Here is an 18,227-nt window from a genome sequence, read left to right on the forward strand (position 1 = left end):
TAGTTTGCTGATAATTGCTTTTATTTACCTCAAAACTCAAAAAAATTCAGTTGTTCAACCTTTCGAGTCCCTTAACATCTAATCTTACTGTTTGCCAATAAAATAAATACTTTTGATGGAGAAATTTGCTTATTCTATTAATTCAATTAAGATGCTTATTATATATTAGTATGCTCCATAGTCTATAACTCATTTGTATGTTCAACTCAATAGTATTAAGCTCATTACCAAATTCTCTCTTTATTTTTGTAATTTTTTGTTCTAATAGTTTCATATGTATATTGAGTTCAAACACAACTTCCTTATTTAAAATTTTCAAGCTAGAGCTCGAGTTTGAGCGCTCGAGCTTGACTCAACTTGATGTCACCCTGGAAGTTGCTATTTGGGCCCAAAAAGATGTTTTTTTTTATTATGATCTTCCTTGGAATTCAAAGAAGAATCTAAAGCACTTGCTTGAATTTATAAAGAAGCTTTAGAGGGTGTTGAATTTATGAAAAAAAGACAAAGTTTCCAATATAACTTTAGTATATAATACCTAATTCATAATAAAAGAAATTAATAAAATCCAAATACAATTAAAATACGCTTGTCCATATCAAACTTTCTGGTACGTGAATGGCAGCTCGAACCTCCAATTGCTGGCATCATGAGGAGGCAATTCGGTCATCGTCCGCTTAGAGATGTCATAGCAAACCAGAATTTCTCGTATTTGTAGATGGATGACTTGAAGGTGCTCATTGAAAGCACAAACCCGGAGCGTGTAAGGATGGAGCTGTTGGGGTGGATCGACGGCCTGAATAAGCATGGAGCTCAATGTTGTCATGGAGACATGTTAGATTTCTCGCCACAGACCTTCAGTACCAATCACCTCGTCCAGAACCCATATGTAGAGTCCATGAGTTTCACAGATTTGACAGTAGTGGAGGCGGCCCTCTGATTCGTATAACAGTCCACGCGAGAGGGGCACAACCATCGGCAATTTTATGAGTCGAAAAAGCTGTCTTTTCGAGCACAATATGACCAAGTAGGAATGCCGAACCCAATACAGACTCCCATCGAAACAAAGGGAAGAAGCACCCAGACAAAAGCTGTCAAGAAAGAGACGCACAAGCTCATCATTAGAATCATCAGAAAATTTTGCAGGTTTTATCTTCCATTCACTGGTCTCGGAGTTGAAGATTGCAACATCGAGATCACACTGGAATCGTCTTCTGTTAGCTCCACTGGAATGGCGCAGGTAAGTGACCATAAATCTGTAGTGATTGCCTTTTGAGTTGGGCATAAGACCTAAACCAATCGGGTAACGATCATACTCCATTGATCTGAAAAGACGAAGCCGAGGAAGAACTGTGGTAAGCTTGGTACCAGGGCTGTAAATATGGTAATCAAGCTCACGATCCTTTTCGTTTTTGTTGCAGTAGAAGATGAAGCCGTTGCATGAACCCACATTCCAAACACCGAGCAGAGAATGGAAGACGAAAGTGTCCTCGAGTGTGAGAGAGCCTTTATCGTCCATGCGATAGAACAAGCCTTCAAGTGCGCCTCCACTGGAAGACCGCATGAAGAGGACGAAACCGAAGTCTGTTGATTTGGGAGGGAAAGAATCAAATTCCGCAATCAGATTCTTCCACTCTTCTGAAACAACTTTACACCTGAGCCGTGATTTCTTCGGCAAACGAGAAAGAATATCAATCAGTATATCTTCAGGCAAACTGACCTCCATTAGAACAACAAGAGTAGAACCGCACAACGAAACAAGGATGGAAGACGTCGATCAAGATATGGCAACGCCACGGGAACTTATACGGTAAAAGAGTGTACCTGTTTGAGTTTAATTTGGATTCTCTTTTTCTAAGAGTTGCCCTCTACGTAGTCCTTGTTAAATTAGGAATTCTACTTTCCTTCCATGATCCTTCTGACCTGCTTGGATCCTTCGCTGCCCGCAGCTTTAGACAGTTAACGGAGCTCGGTTCAGGGAGGTGGGTCAAGCTTTAGACAGTTAAGCTTTAGAGAGAATTTTTATTAATAAAATATTTTAATAGATTTTAACTTGTGATAAATTACTAAATACTTAAAAATTAAATTCATTTTAGTTAATTAATTAATTATAAAAAATTAATTAAACAAATACTTACTTTATAATATTAAAATAGTTAATCAAATTGTTATTTTTTAAGATCTAATTTCTAACTCCTAAACTAGTAATTAAATATAATATTAACCATCATTAATTTATATAAAAATGAATTTTTATTATATAATGTTAGTCTATTAACTCTTAAGATAGTTGTACTTAAAATTTTTTATTAATAAACTAAGATAGAGTTTAACTTGTGAGAAATTAAAAAATTAATTTATTTATTTATTATAAATTAAAGATTTAAAAATAAAATAATTTTAAAAAGGCTTGCTTTTATAATATCAAAATAGTTAATCAAATATTTGTTGGTGGCTTCAAACTTGTACAAATTTTGGTGTATATGACATATGCAAACGACTATGAGATTTCTTCCATAATAGAAGACGAACTAAATACTCTTGAGCATAAGAAATTGCGAGGGGTGGCCTTAAGCGAAACTAATTCCCAAACTATAAGAAATTGCAAGGGGTGGCCTTAAGCGAAACTAATTCCCAAACTGCTTGAGTTCGGTTCAATTTAGCTTTTTACTTGAGTTGGAAAACTTGGAATAAGGTTCGTTAAGTATAACAAACCAGACTCGAAATTTTCCATATTTGGCTTGTTAGCTCGTGAGCTAACTCGTTAACATAAATTTTCTTATGAGAATAGCCTATATCCAAATTGCTATCGTTAGTTCCCTCTTTAGTTTGTTGATAATTGCTCTTATTCAACCTTTCGAGTCCCTTAACATATGGTGCTACTATTTGGCAATAGAATAAATGCTATTGATAGAGAAATTTGCTCGTTCTATTAGGTCAATGAAGATGCCTGTTATATATTAGTGTGATTTGTTGTAAAGTCTTAAACTCATTTGTAATAGTGTATAGTTCGATAGTGCTTAGTTCATTACCAAATTCTCTCTTTATTTTTGTAATTTTTTTAATGGTTTCAAATGTATATTGAGTTCAAACACAACTTCCTCATTTAAAAATTTCCAACTCCAGCTCGAGTTAGAGCTTGAATTTACTACCACATGCTTGTAAACTCATCTCCTCACCTTTGGCATTCATCATTAACTTTCTTGTCCACATACACCTGCTCAAAATGGACGTGTTTCACACAAACATCATCATGTGACTGAGACTAGTGTGGCACTTCATTTTCACTCCCATCTCTCTCCTCGTTTTCTGGGTTGAAGCATTCAAAACTATAACTTACATCATCAACCGTTTACCTACACCACTTCTTGGAGGTAAATCAATGTTTGAACTTTTATATGGTTCCTTTTAGAACTATTAAATTTTTCATCCCTTTGATTGTCGTGTTTATACTTGCTTTCGTGATTATAAGTCTAATAAATTTTCACCATGCAATATTCCCTGTATTTTCTATATGGTTACAATTCCACTTATAAATAGTTTCGCTGCCTTGATCCCATCACAGTGGAGAAACTAGGCAAACAAGCAAAATGTGGCAGAGACGGTGGCTGGAAGTTCGTGAACGTGTCGGATGGGTCAAGCCAACCACTAAATAAGATGGAGAAAATGTTTGTCTGAAGGGAGACACCACGGCATAGGCATCGGATTCTTCCATGATTGAGTTCATCTAAGAGGATTTTGTAGGCAATAGTGCAATTGTGGAGCTAGAACCTTACGATGTTCTTTTGCAAGTAAAACCAAGAAGGTTGATTAAAACGACGTGTGGTACTCGAATCAACTGTTTGATTTGTCAGTGGTTCCAAAGTTGGGTTATGTGAATTGGTTTGATGTGGGTGAAAGTATTGGTGTCAACTATCAATTGCTTTCTAGTCAACACGAACTTGTTTGGTGAAATGAATCTTCAACCAATGAAATCTGGTCCCTCTCTTTTTAGCTATGTTCTCTTTTGTCTCCCTCTCTTTCAGCTCGTCTCCCTATTTTTTTTTTTCCTTTGAAATTTCTTCTTGCAAAGCTCTTCTATTTCTCATATTCTTCGTTGGTTTCCATTCTTCTTACCTTGTTTGTTTGCACTTTGGTTCCTGTTGGAAGACAGGGTCTAAGCCTACACGACCAAGGAAGACCCATATATCCAAGTGTATTAGAAGATGGGCCCAAGCCCATAAGACCATGGAAGACCCATGCTAGCAAGAGATATAGAAGATGGGCTCAAGGCCCATATATCAAGGAGAAGGCCCATAGTCCCACATACATTGATGGCAGGATGGTAAATAAAAAGTCATCTAATAGAGATGGCATTGATGTAATGAAGTTAAAGTTCAAGGGTATTTTTATAATATAGTACTTTCATAAATCTATAAATAGAGCTCAAGGGGGAGGGTTAGGAATCATCAATTCTATAACCCTTCTTCTTCCAGTTTTCTCCCAATAAGTTTCTTTCCCTTTTTATCCATGAGCTAAATTCATGGAGTCCTGAAAATCAACAGTTTCATTGTTCATCTCTCTCTCTCTCTCTCTCTCTCTCACAGGAGAGAGAGTATAGCTTGGTTTTGTAACTCATTTCAAAGCTTAGATTGTGGGTCTATCATTTTATAAGATTAGGTAGGTCCTACGTTGTATGTCTATCACCATAATCAACAATAGAACCCTTAAATATAATACTCATTAAGTGTAGACTCGTATCAAATGTGTAAGACCATATCAAGTAGATGTACTATTTTTGGACAATTAGGTGAGTTCATGTCTGATTGAGAAAATAATATAAGATAATGCATAAGAAAATACTCGGTAGGCCCACTAATTTGTTACAGTATATTATCTCATATAACATGTGTATGATAATAAGAAAAGATATGTACCACCGCCTTTTATACGAAGTACATCATATAATTTTTTAATTGATTAAGATAAATTAGTCCAATGAATATTTATTATTTACTCTTTCAATTAATATAATCTTCTTTTTAAAAAAAAAATTAAGCTTCAATAGAGAGGTAGTTTTATTCCAAGAGCTCTTTCAAAGAGCCAGACAACCAAAATACTTTTGAGCATAAGAAATTGTTACGGGTGGCACTAAGCCAAATTAACTTGCAAACTGCTTGAGTTTGGCTCGATTTAGCTTTTACTTGAGTTGGGAAATTTGGAATAAGGTTTGTTAAGTATAGCAAAACAAAGTCGAGATTTTCCAAACTCGTCTTGTTAGCTCGTGAGCTAACTCATTAGCATAGATTTTCTAATGAAAATAGCCTCTATCCTAATTGTTTTTGTTAGTTCCCTCTTTAGTTTGTTGATAATTGTTCTTATTTACCTCAAAACTCAAAGATTATCAGTTGTTCAACCTTTCGAGTCCCTTAACATCTTATTTGACTGCTTACCAACAGAATAAATACTATTGATGGAGAAATTTGCTCATTCTATTAGTTCAATTAAGATGCCTTTTATATATTAGTATGCTTCATAGTCTAGAACTCATTTGTAATAATGTGCAATTCAATAGTATTAAGCTCATTACCAAATTCTCTCTTTATTTTTGTAATTTTTTGTTCTTATAGTTTCATATGTATATTGAACACAACTTTCTTATTTAAAATTTTCGAGTTCGAGCTCGAGTTTGAGCGCTCAAAGCTTGACTCAACTTGATGTCACCCTAGAAGTTGCTATTTGGACCCAAAAAGATGTTTTTTTTTATTATGATCTTCCTTGAAATTCAAAGAAGAATCTAAAGCACTTGCTTGAATTTATAAAGAAGCTTTAGAGGGTGTTGAATTTATGGGGAAAAAAAGTTTCCAATATAACTTTAGTAATATAATACCTAATTCATAATAGAAGAAATTAATAAAATCCAAATACAATTAAAATACGCTTGTCCAAATCAAACTTTCTGGTACGTGAATGGCAGCTCGAACCTCCAATTGCTGGCATCATGAGGAGGCAACTCGGTCATCGTCCGCTTAGAGATGTCATAGCAAACCAGACTTTCTCGTATTTGTAGAAGGATGATTTGAAGGTGATCATTGAAAGCACAGACCCGGTAGGAGTAAAGATGGAACCGTTCGGCTGAAAAGACGGCCTGAATAAGCATGGAGCTCAATGTTGTCACGGAGACATGGTAGATTTCTCGCCACCTACCTTCAGTACCGATCACCTCGTCCAGAACCCAGATGTAGAGTCCATGAGTTTGACAGATTTGGCAGTAGTGGAGGCGGCCCTCTGATTCGCATAACAGTCCACGCGAGAGAGGCACAACCATCGGCAATTTGATGAGTCGAAAAAGCTGTCTCTTCGAGCAGAATCTGACCAAGTACGAAACCTCAACCCAATATAGACTCCCATCGAAACAAAGGGAAGAAGCACCCAGACAAAAGCTGTCAAGAAAGAGACGCACAAGCTCATCATTAGAATCATCAGAAAATTTTGCAGGTTTTATCTTCCATTCACTGGTCTCGGAGTTGAAGATTGCAACATCGAAATCACACGAGAATCGTCTTCTGTTCGCTCCACTGGAATGGCGCAGGTAAGTGACCATAAATCTGTAGTGATTGCCTTTTGAGTTGGGCATAAGACCTAAACCAATCGGGTAACGATCATACTCCATTGATCTGCAAAGACGAAGCCGAGGAAGAACTGTGGTAAGCTTGGTACCAGGGCTGTAAATATGGTAATCAAACTCACGATCCTTTTCGTTTTTGTTGCAGTAGAAGATGACGCCGTTGCATGAACCCACATTCCCGAGCAGAGAATGGAAGACGAAAGAGTCTTCGAGTGTGAGAGACCCTTTATCGTCCATGCGATAGAACAAGCCTTCAAGTGCGCCTTCAGTGGAGGACCGCATTAAGAGGACGAAACCGAAGTCTGTTGACTTGGGAGGGAAAGAATCAAATTCCGCAATCAGATTCTTCCACTCTTCTGAAACAATTTCACACCTGAGCCGTGATTTCTTCGGCAAACGAGAAAGAATATCAATCAGTATATCTTCAGGCAAACTGACCGCCATTAAAACAACAAGAGTAGAACCGCACAACGAAACAAGGATGGAAGACGTCGATCAAGATATGGCAACGCCACGGGAATTTATACGGTAAAAGAGTCTACCAGTTTGAGTTTAACTTGGATTCTAAGAGTTGCCCTTCTACGTAGTCCTTGTTAAATTAGGAATCCTACTTTCCTTCCATGATCCTTGGCTGACCTGCTTGGATCCCTTCTCTGCCCGCTGCTTTAGACAGTTAACGGAGCTCGGTTCTAATTTAAAAAATGCTTACTTTTATAATATCAAAATAGTTAATCAAATATTTGCTGGTGGCTTCAAACTTGTACAAATTGTGGTGTATATGACACATACAAAACTAACTAAAATTCTCATGTGAGATCATTTTCCACAATAATTCTGACTCTTCTATATCTGATCTTCAGAGCGATTTGCCAGAAATTTGCCAATAACTTCACATAAAATAACGGAATTAGTTATATTTTTGCTCTTTTGCCTTCTTTCCTAGTATATTGCAGGGGTAGAACAAAAACTGGTAAATTGCAGGGGGGCGTGTTCCCAATCCGAACAGTAACGCGAGGGAGAAAAAAATGCAATACAATCAATTCTGCGTTCAGTTTTAATTTCATCCATCTGCTTAGGCCCCATTCACAGAAAAATGGTTGTCATGCAGCTTTCATACTTGCAACTGCTCCAAGAGTCGTTTGGGAGCTGTCAATATTCTACAATGGTGCAGAAAATAATATTTATCTACCAGAAAGCAAAATAGTTTTTCAAAAGGAAAAATAAATGAATCTCCACCTGCCATTTTCAGAGACTAACAAGGCTCTATCGGCTGGTAGTGAAAATCATAGAGAAAAACAACAGAGGCTGGAAATAATAAAGATGCTGCGGACCCCTTAAAAAAATACAGTAAAAAGCAGATTAAAAAATATGATCAAGATAACAACAGGCACAAAGGGCTATGCACATGTGACCAGCTTACCATAAATCTGACTCCTCCTTTTGCCTGTTTCAACAACAATGGATTATGTGTTCAAATTGGTGGTTATCGGCGACTCTGCTGTTGGGAAGACCCAGCTCTAATGCAGATTCTCCAGAAACGAGTTCTGCTGTGATGGGATGGCCACAGTTGGAGTAGAGTTCCAGACCAAGACGATTTTTATAGAGAAGAAGCTCATCAAGGCTCAGATATGGGACACTGTGGGTCAAGAAAGGTACAGATCAATCACAAGTGCTTACTACCGTGGGGCGCTTGGTGCTCTCATTGTGTATGATATAACCAAGTGGCCGAGCTTCGAGCAAGTGCCTCGGTGGTTAGAGGACCTTCGGATGCATGCAGACCCAAGTGTAGTCATCATGTTGATTGGGAACAAGTGTGATCTTGAAGGGTTGAGATCTGTATCAGTGGAGACAGGACGGGAGTTTGCAGAGATAGAAGGGCTGTTGTTTCTGGAAACTTCAGCCATGGATGCAACTAATGTAGAGAAGGTTTTTCTTACAGTATTGGAGCGGATTTACAAGGTAAGTACCCGGAAATGTCTCGACATCAATGACCTTAGGTGCTCAAACCTAGTTTCCAAGGGACAAGGTTGGGTGTACAGGAAGATCAAGAAAGATATTCTTGTTGCTCTGCCTAAGTACAAGGGATGGTTTTATTTTTTCCTTATCCACTGAACCCAATGATATGCTGTGATCTTCAATCCTTTCAAATTTCCTCCCACCTACTTGACCAATCAGTTCATTTCCATTGGATGAAATTTAACATTTTCTTATGGTGAAGGAACAAAAATTCCAGACTAGGTTCAACTTATCAACATAAGTACACGAAGGATCCTACTCATCAAAATAACAACTACATGATCATAAATAACAATCCATTCCTGCAAATGAAATGCAAGAACAATGGCAATAGTAACAGGTAGTAAATTTGCAATAAAGAAGTTTTAAGTGCCAGTTCAGAGTCTTCTTCAATTTTGGGTAGTGAATACTTTTAAAGTGAAGTTTGCTGCCAATAACCATATAAAAATGCTGACCCATACATGGGAACTTATGTTACAATAGTTTACAGAACATCATTGCAGGCAATATGTAGTACCACACCTCCAAAGAAGAATGGGTAAAATGTTATACATAGTTGAGAACAGGTGAATACCTCAACATGCCCACAATGCAAGACGCATCCCTTCCTCAGAAATCTCTAAAACTCATTCTAGGGTCGACCTGTTTCCCCTTACCCCGATGACCCCTTCCCCTACTCCCACTTCTTCCTCTTCCTCTTCTGGGGCCTCTCCCACCTGAACGCTTATAGAATGACTTTCCATACTTCATCTCAATCAGAGAATGGAGCAATTCATCACAAAGGATACATCCGGAGTACAAAGTTGCTCCATCAGTTAAAGGTGTTGTGTTCTTGTTAAAATCCACTTCAATGATTGTTGAATCACAATCACTGCATCTCTCCCTTGTAGTAGATATACGGTGGGCACCCTGGGGAAGGAACACAAGGCAGTTGCACATGTTGCAATAGAGCCTCCACTTGGGAGCACTTACTGGGTCAAGGACAAGTGTCCCACTGCACTCCGGACAAGCACATACTCCTTGGGATATCAGAGAATGGCGACAAGTTGGGTGTGGGCAAAGGAAGCAAGGCATACCAGCACCTTTACCCAACTTGTCTGAGCTACCCAGCTTCAGAGCACCAAAAAGTTTATCAATGCCTTCGAAGGGAGGGCTATTGTAGCAGTAAGGGCAGAGAGGAACCGACTTACCATCAGGACCGGCCATGGAGAAAAGTAACAACTCAAAATTGTCCAGAGGACAGACAAGTTCCTTGTAGAGCTGGACAAAACAACACAGTCAATTAAACAGCAGTGCAACTTATTTGTCAAAATGAAAAGAATTGACAAATACAATTAGCAGAAAGGATCAGTTTTGCTTAGGAATTTTCATTTTTAAAAATGCTGGACTAAAATATAAAGTAGACTTAACATTCTAAGCCTTCTGTGTTACGTTGGAAGATATCTACAAATGACCAGGACTTCCAGCTATGCACTGATGGGGCATTGCCAACTAAAAATTTAAAGGCAAAAACAAATAAAAAACCATTTTCAATCCATTCTTTTGTTCAAAAGAGAATAACTGAGTGCCAGCGTTGGCTTAGTTTGGTAGCCATAATGTTGTGTAACCATCAAAACTAGTAATCTATATAGGGATGTGGCAGCTGTAAGCAAGCAACATCAAATTAGAGATAAAATAGATACAATGGGGCTGAAACTCTATCAACATCATATGTTACCTAAAGCACAAAAGATTACCACAATAGTTGAATAGGAGCAGCCATTTGAAAAAATTTCAAAAGCCCAAAGATGCCTACAGTTCTCAGTCACTTGATATTGTTACACCAAAGCAAATTTTAAAATAAAAACAAAGAAATACAATTAAATAAGGTTGTCACAGCCACAAACAAAAAAAAAATGAAATGGTACAAATTTTTTGAAGTTGGGATTGTAAGTTCTGAGCCTTCCCAAAGGATATCAGATCTGCCAACAGACTTTTTTATTTTTTTGAATGGTAGATTTTTTTTGGAACACATCAAATAATAGAATTTTATTGACAAGAAAAAAAAAGAGACGAGAGCTATCTATGGAAAATTTTAGAATAAGATAATTTCAATGTTTTTCTTATCTTAATCAAAAACTTTATCCCTGGAAAACCATATAAAATAAAAGGCCTAGTAACAAAATCACTGGCCTACCTTGAGCTACACACAGAAGAAATGGAATTAGATAAATAAATTAATAAATAAGTAATAAAGAGAAACCAAAGAATGAAAAAATGAGGATTATATCTTACTTTGACTGCCCCGTTTTGGGGAAGATAATAGACCTCCTCACAACTACTGCAATACAAACGAGATGGTTTGGCTGATATATACTTCATGTAGCGAACACATTTACCACATTTGCTTAGTAACCGGCCAGAGTCAGCCAATAGAGAAAACTGTGCTTCAAACAGTGCATCCATATTCTCAATCTGTAAGATTAGAAAGAATCATGTGAAGAGAAATATAGCCGCAGTTCTCACATTAATGCAGTCAGTATGTACATGCATAAAACAAGTGCGCACACACATACACAGGTAAGATGACACATTTTTTTACATTTTACACCAATAAAACAAGAGTGTAATTAAAGGAGTTACACAAGAGACGCACCTTCTTGACAAAATAAGAGAACTTCTGCTTAAATTGTTGCAAAACATGCTGCACAACATGAAAATGATGCACTTGTCCCTTAGAAATCAAGGTGATCTGTTGTTCAATGAAGCGTCGGATGTCTGGAAGAGAGAGGTCCGGGTCAATAGATTGATACCCTCTATATAAAGTAGTTCCTAAGTTTGTAGGGATTAACTTCCTCCCAGCTTGAACCTTCATTACAAAAAGTCGCTATTTAGTCTCAAAATGTCCTTTGTGAAGGCACATAATTCATATCTTTATTGAATTTTGTAAATTTGTGCAATAAAGAAATTAAGAGAAGAGAGAGAAGAAAACTGCGTGGAAAGCAGCAGCCATCAGGGATCCACTAGATCCCTAATTTCTCTTTATTATATCACTTAAGTGAAAATACAACTGAAAAGATAGAAATGCCCTGAGTACAAATATCAGCTGTATACAGCCATATAAAGTCAAAAAAGAAATACAAACATAGCCAGATTGATGTAACGCTAACTTATTATCTTCCTAACCAACAGATCATGAATATAAAAATTTAATGACCAAAATGCCCCTGACTCCATATTTCATTATAAATTTATGGACCTGCACAAAGTTACGCTCGCATATGTTGTTGATGTGCACAGGAATTGATGCATCTGTTCCAATACCATTCTTTTCCATAAGAGAAATCAGCTCACTCTCACTAAGGTAGTCTGGAGGTGTTGTGCTCCCCTGAAATCCGACAAAGTTCAATCATTTTTTTATGTTTTTAGAAAGATAGACAAGTCCAATCATGACCAATGCACTACATATATTGCAAATATAAATATTTGCTGGACAGTATCATTTCAAGATGAAACTTAAACAATTTTAAAAAATTAAACAAAAGATATCCACACCATGGTCCACCAACTGACAGATGGAAGGCATCTCTCCAAGGTTGATCAAAGAATCTCACTCACACAGTAAATCAACATATAGATAGGCACTTAACAACAACCATCTAAAGATAAGCTTGAAATAATTCAAATATTTACATTAGGAAACTGTTTCTTGGATTATGACCTATATGCATCAATCCTAACAGAAATCTCAGCTTGTCAGGTTTCCAACTTCTTTGGCTTATGATAGTTTTTAACTTTCTTAGATAATCACAGTCAAGTGTAACTCCAGGATGTATTTGTCAAACTTTTTAATATAATGAGAAATCAATTTGGTGCTTCAACTTGCATTTTGGTTTCAATAATGGCCTTGAGTTCATGAATCATCAATTTTCTGCATATTGTCATGGAATTATTCATAAATGTTCATATGTTTACACCCCCAAACAAAGGGGGTGGCAGAAAAGAAAAATAAGCATATCTTAGAGATTGCATGTACTCTCTTATTGCAAAGAATGTTCCCAAATCACTTTGGGATGCTGCTATTTTGACTTCCTGCTACTTGATTAACCAAATGCCGTCTTCAATTTTGGGTTGCAGTGCACCAATGCAAGTACATCAGCCTACTTGTCCATTGTTTGAAGTAACTTATCATGTGTTTGGTTCACACAATGAATGAACTTATGCTGGTGAAGTGAACTTTAAAAGAGTTCAGATTTGCCTTTGATGACCCAATGGTATTAAAGTGTGATAATCAAGCAGCAATCCTTATGGCTAGTAACCCTTTTTTCACAAGATGACTGAGCATATAGAAGTTGATCTTTATTTTGTACGTGATGTTGTGATAAGTGGAAAAGTTGTTACCCCCATGTCAAGACCACAAATCAGATTGGATACGTGATCACAAAGGCCCGTTGAAAAAAAGTGTTTGGAAAAAAAGTGTTTGGCAATTTTTGTAACCAGTAGGGGTAACTTGATATATATGTTGCAGTTTGAGAGGGAGTATTGAGTTCAAGGGTATTTTGATTATCACACAAGTGAGTATTTGAGTCGTTAAGAGTGATTTTTCCTTTTTTAATGAGCTGTTGTACGTGTTAAATCATGAAGAGGATATTGGTCATTCTGTAACTTCTCACTTAAATGATAGTAATAAAAGAGTTTAGGATTCGTGGTTAGATCCCTAACGAGGCTGCTGCACATCACTGCTTTCTCTCCCTTATCACATTCTTCTCATTTCTTCCTCTCTTTCTTCTCTTTCTTGTATGAATTTTAGACCTACCAAATATATGAAGGTTAAGCTCTCAATTTCAAAAAGGAGCTTTCATATTAAAAAAGCCTAATGCAGTGTAATCCCTAGTTTAAATAACAAGGAACAATATTAAGGTAACTAAAATTTTCACAACAAAATTAAGTTAGAATGGTCAAGGAAATTGACTTATAGAGTTTTCAAGTGAGCAAATCTCTCAGAATGAGAAAGTCTCATTAGGAATGACATCCTTTGCACATAACCATGAACTAACAACACGAAACAATTTTAGAAATAGAGCTCCAAGTACAATATAAGGCAAAGACCAGTACCTCATACAGGTCGATTTTCGATATTTTTATTTTTTCCCTTTTGGTAAATTGAGGAAGACTTTTTTCATTCACTGCCATCCATGGCATGATAGAAGTAAATCCCTTAGCTAAAACCAGCACGCCGGTGCAGTAAAAAGATTCTCTTCCAGAAGAGAATTCCACCTTGGTCCTGGAATTGCAATAGTAACAACCTGTAGCATTAGACTTTGTGAAAAGAACATGAAGAAGACAACTCATGTAAGAAAAACTCAAATGCAATGCATTCCTATCCATATGCAATCTAGTTTTCTAAAATTCTCTACCATGCATTACATTGTTTTCTTGCTTCCTATTTTAATGGAAACATCACATTACTGTTTTCTTTCATTTTTAATGGCAAAATCACACACTCTAAAAAAAACCACACCTTTGTGTTTTAGACATACTCAAAAAGAGAAAGAGAATGGGCCATCCACAGCTTATTTGAACACAACTGTTGATTGTTCTATTTTCTTTCTAACATCACTGCTGATTGTTAATATAAGGGTTACATTAAATATACATCAGCTGTCTGTGAAAATGTTTTGCAACTCAAAACATCTGCAATAAACATTTATAGGTAGAAAAACCATGTCAATACAAAAATTGTCTCATTCATGTAGTAAATCATGACCTACAAAATTTTAGTGGAAAAAAAAGTGTCACTTTTTTGGGCAAGCAAATTAACATATTTACATCATCTGCCAAGCTCTGTAATTAGAGGAAATTGGAGGAAGTCCATGACTAGATCCTGGGGATGGCTGGTTGAAACTTGATTTTGATGGTTTAGTTTAAAGGGTCTCTGTCCCCAATCTGCCGGTTGGTGAGGGCAGTTCCATGGCCAAGATAAGCTGAGCAGGTGGAAATTTCTCTACTTCTTGACACCTCCTAATATATTATGGAGGTAGTAAATATCGGTGTTCAGATTTCGGTTCCAAGATTCATATTGATGCCTCTACAGGTCTCCCAGCACTTCTCCCATTTTTTAAGGCATTCCATCTCTTTAATAAAAGGATTCATACTGCTCACTTACCAAACTCATTCATGATCAACCTTCAATAATTTCAGTAAGGTCTCAACCGAAGATATTACATCTACCCTTCAGCAAAACAAGACCAAAACATTTCCAGAACAAATCAGAGAAGAATGGAATCAGTCATATTTAATAACCTCATGTACTTGCAGTCGGGGCTAATAGTCCCAAGAAAATGTTGAGTAATATACTGGTACAGCCTCCAAGCATCACTGCCTAACATTTCCTCAGTCGCTGCTCTCATTGGAGTAATAGGGGGATGATCTCCCACATCAACTCCAGCTCGAGGCTTTCGAAAACCATTTTTTAGTAAACTTTGCACCTCATGACCCCAAACAGGACTAGTAAGCTGAGCTTCTAGAGTGCCTCTGAAATCAAATGAAGCAGGGTATGCTGTGCTTTCTGTACGTGGATAACTGGAATGTGAAACCAACAGTGTATATAATCAGATAATTACTGAACCAAAAAAAATAGGAGCTAACAAATTTAAAAGTAAAAGTGACCTGATAAAACCCTGAGTATACAAACGCTCTGCTAGTTGCATGGCTACATGTGGTCCAAAACCTAATGCACTTGATGCAACCTGGACAATGAAGTATATTTAATTAAGTTAATGCACTAGAGTTATAGGTAATGTATTTCCTCAGCAACCAATACAGTTGACTTTCCTTTTCATGAGCTATATAAGCCATCTAGTTATGATGTTGTGGTATATTTTTCTACTATCATATTTATTTTCTTTAGGTGGCATGTCATGCAACTAACAATAAGCAAAATAGTAACATTAAAGTTTGTCATGTTGCCACTTTCGTCGCCTCATATAACTTCTGTTGACAACTAGGCGATTGAAAAACATAGCTTTTTTATCTTTCTAGAAATGGAATACAATCCTATATGGCTTTCCATTCTCTGCATACATTTGAGTTACACCAAAATGAATTTGTTCACAGAAAAAAAAAAAACTTGGTCTCCAAGAGTTGAGCTGGGTTAAATAGAGCATGCCTCCCAATAAATACCAGATGAATCGCTGTAAGCAAGCAACAAACCAGTATCCTCTTACAGTCTTACTCATTCAAAGACGAGTTACATCTGTTACCTACCCTCCCTCTAACGAATTTCAGAACTGCCCATCTAGAAATCTTATATTTTTTTGAATATTTCCACATTGACACATGAATACCATTTACAACAACAGAAGGATCTAAAACGTGTAAAGATTCAGCTTTGCCTTGTCGGACCCCCAAATAGCAATCAAACAGAGAAGAGGGAAAAAAGGTCAAAAATCCTACAACAGTAGTTGGAGCTGTAGAGGGATAAATGTGGTGTAGGGTTACACCTTATTTATGAATCTACATTCTCTCCTATTTCAGAAGCAAATACACCAATCTTGATCTATCCATGGAGACTCTATGCTGAAAAGAAATGGATATCCTTGAAGCAATAGAACATTTATGCCCAAGAAAATTAAAAATAAGGGACACAATTTTTTTGTGCAATTATTTATTTTTGTGAAGACAACATCCTTAACATTTTTTACATGGACTCCCTCGAGAAAATTCTTGTCTCTCAAAATGTTGATTTATCTCTCCCTCCACAATTAAGTTTGAATCTGGTAACTTAAAACCAAGATCAATAAGAACAAACTTAATCCACATAAACTCATTAACTGTGTGAGTCATTTCTCGATACTCTGCCTATGCACTAAATCTAGTCACAATTGTTTGTTTCTTACTTTTCTAGCTTACCAAGTTGCTTCCAAAAAAACAACAGTAGCCTGACGTAGAACGTCTATCTATCTTACACCCAGCATAATCGGCATCATAATACCCAAAGTACTTCAACTTTCCCATTCTGAGTATACAAAAGACCTTTTCCAGGTGCACCCTTCAAATACTTTAAAATACTCTAAGCAGCTTCTAAAAGGACTTTCTGAGGATTTTCCATGAACTAGCTCACAACTCTTATGGCAAATGAGATATCCGGCCTAGTAACTGTAGCATAGATCAGTTTACCTACTAACCATCGGTATTGATTTTATCTTTGAGTGTAGAACCCTGAGTATCATGCAGATTATGATAACTTCTATGGCGGTATCTAAAGGTTTAACACCTAATAAACCATACTCTTGTAACATATCCAATATATTTTTTTTTCTGAGAAAGAATAATATCTCACTTGCTATGAGCAACTCCAATGCCAAGGAAGTACTTGAGAGAGCCCAAATCCTTTGTTTGGAAATGTGTGGCCAGATATTGTTTCACTTCTGTAATACCATCAAAATCATCCCCAGATAACACAATGCCATCCACATATACAACCAAAACAACCACACCAGTCTTCCTTTTAAGTAGGAACATGGAATGATCACAATGGCTCCTATAGAACCCAAACTGTAGTACCACAACATTAAACTTTCAAACCAGGCCCGTGGACTATGTTTTAAGTCCATAAATAACCTTTTGCAGCTTACACACCTTGCATGTCTCCCCTTAAGCATCATAGCTAGGAAGTTGCTCCATATACATTTCCTCATGTAGATCCTATATAGAAAAGCATTTTTCACATCAAGCTAAAAGAGAGGACAACCCTTATTAACAGCCACAAAGATTAAGATACGTACTGAAGTAAGTCGGGTCACATGAGAGAATGTCTCAAAGACATCAACACCAAAAGTCGTGTATACCCCTTCGCCACCGATTATTTTTATTACCAGCAACCTTGTATTCCATGAGAGAACTAAACATACAAAGGTTGATTGCCACTTCATTAGAGATGCATTTATGTAGGGGAAGGTGATAACTCCTTATGTAAATTCTTCAAACCAGTTGGGAGATATATTTACCAAGCCTGTGGGAAGACGTGAACATGTATCCATTAGTAACAAGTTGGGAGTGTTTAATATCTACTCCAACCTGAGGGGGAGTGTTAAAATACCAGTTCAAGGGTATTTTGGTAGTTTTTTATATTATATTTTTCTCTCATAGTATGGCTCTTAGATAGACAATGTCTTATTTTATCTATGGTTCAATTTTCATTCAATTTAGACATGTATTTTAGAAGATATGTAATTTTGAGTATTGAGGGGCGTTTTTGTCTTTTTATAAAATATCACTTAAACCCTTATTAAAAAGAGGGAGGACGTATTTTTTTGGCACTTTCTACAAGGAAACAACGCAGCAAGGCAGCTCTTCTTCTAGGTCTCCTTCACTCCTTTTTTCTTTCTTACAAATGTCTTCAACATTGGCAGTAAAATGATGGAATATACCAATCTCCTATGATACCCCTCTTATCTCAATGAAATAATTTGTCACTGATCTACCTCCACGCTTCATATTAAAATATTTCACATATAACTTATAGATCCTTGATAAATTACTTTCTTGGGATAAAATAGAAGCCAAGGGAGTCTACATTACCTTAGCAATACCGCAACTCAAAATCTGGTTACTAAATCTGAACTCT

General features: G+C 36.7%; 3 protein-coding genes and 1 pseudogene across 3 annotated transcripts in view; 1 reads left to right on the top strand and 3 right to left on the bottom strand.

The window, feature by feature from the left end:
• Window positions 1–595: 595 nt before the first annotated feature.
• On the bottom strand, window positions 596–1,723 carry LOC137949172 (F-box protein At3g07870-like). Its single transcript, XM_068795396.1, has 2 exons — window positions 869–1,723; window positions 596–793 (listed from the first exon to the last, which is right to left on the bottom strand). Exons 1-2 carry the CDS (start codon window positions 1,721–1,723, stop codon window positions 596–598), a joined length of 1,053 nt encoding a protein of 350 aa, XP_068651497.1.
• A 4,203-nt stretch (window positions 1,724–5,926) lies between these two features.
• LOC137949188 (F-box protein At5g07610-like) lies at window positions 5,927–7,048 on the bottom strand. Its single transcript, XM_068795397.1, has one exon. It carries the CDS (start codon window positions 7,046–7,048, stop codon window positions 5,927–5,929), a length of 1,122 nt encoding a protein of 373 aa, XP_068651498.1.
• Window positions 7,049–8,062: 1,014 nt separating this feature from the next.
• On the top strand, window positions 8,063–8,679 carry LOC137949204 (ras-related protein RABA4d-like; annotated as a pseudogene).
• Window positions 8,680–9,043: 364 nt separating this feature from the next.
• LOC137962772 (DNA topoisomerase 3-beta) overlaps window positions 9,044–18,227 on the bottom strand; it is a 28,939-nt gene continuing 19,755 nt past the window's right edge. The window contains exons 9-15 of the mRNA XM_068809840.1: window positions 15,269–15,348; window positions 14,903–15,181; window positions 13,715–13,883; window positions 11,859–11,987; window positions 11,256–11,468; window positions 10,895–11,074; window positions 9,044–9,880 (exon numbers count right to left, since the gene is read on the bottom strand). Of these exons, the coding sequence (XP_068665941.1) occupies window positions 9,230–9,880; window positions 10,895–11,074; window positions 11,256–11,468; window positions 11,859–11,987; window positions 13,715–13,883; window positions 14,903–15,181; window positions 15,269–15,348 (1,701 nt within the window). The 3' untranslated portion in view covers window positions 9,044–9,229. The remainder of the gene's footprint in view (window positions 9,881–10,894; window positions 11,075–11,255; window positions 11,469–11,858; window positions 11,988–13,714; window positions 13,884–14,902; window positions 15,182–15,268; window positions 15,349–18,227) is intronic.

The sequence above is a fragment of the Aristolochia californica genome, unplaced genomic scaffold (assembly GCF_029961685.1).
Source record: "Aristolochia californica isolate CCGP_79_NKW_82.1479 unplaced genomic scaffold, dmAriCali1.0.hap1 SCAF_1, whole genome shotgun sequence".
Lineage (NCBI taxonomy): Eukaryota > Viridiplantae > Streptophyta > Magnoliopsida > Piperales > Aristolochiaceae > Aristolochia > Aristolochia californica.

Excerpts from the sequence above, each read along its gene's own strand:
- LOC137949188 (XM_068795397.1), bottom strand. The coding sequence starts at position 7,048 with ATGGCGGTCAGTTTGCCTGAAGATATACTGATTGATATTCTTTCTCGT.
- LOC137949172 (XM_068795396.1), bottom strand. The coding sequence starts at position 1,723 with ATGGAGGTCAGTTTGCCTGAAGATATACTGATTGATATTCTTTCTCGT. Across the intron at positions 794-868 it reads ACATATGGGTTCTGGACGAG|GCCGTCGATCCACCCCAACA; the intron begins GTGATTGGTACT and ends ATGCTTATTCAG.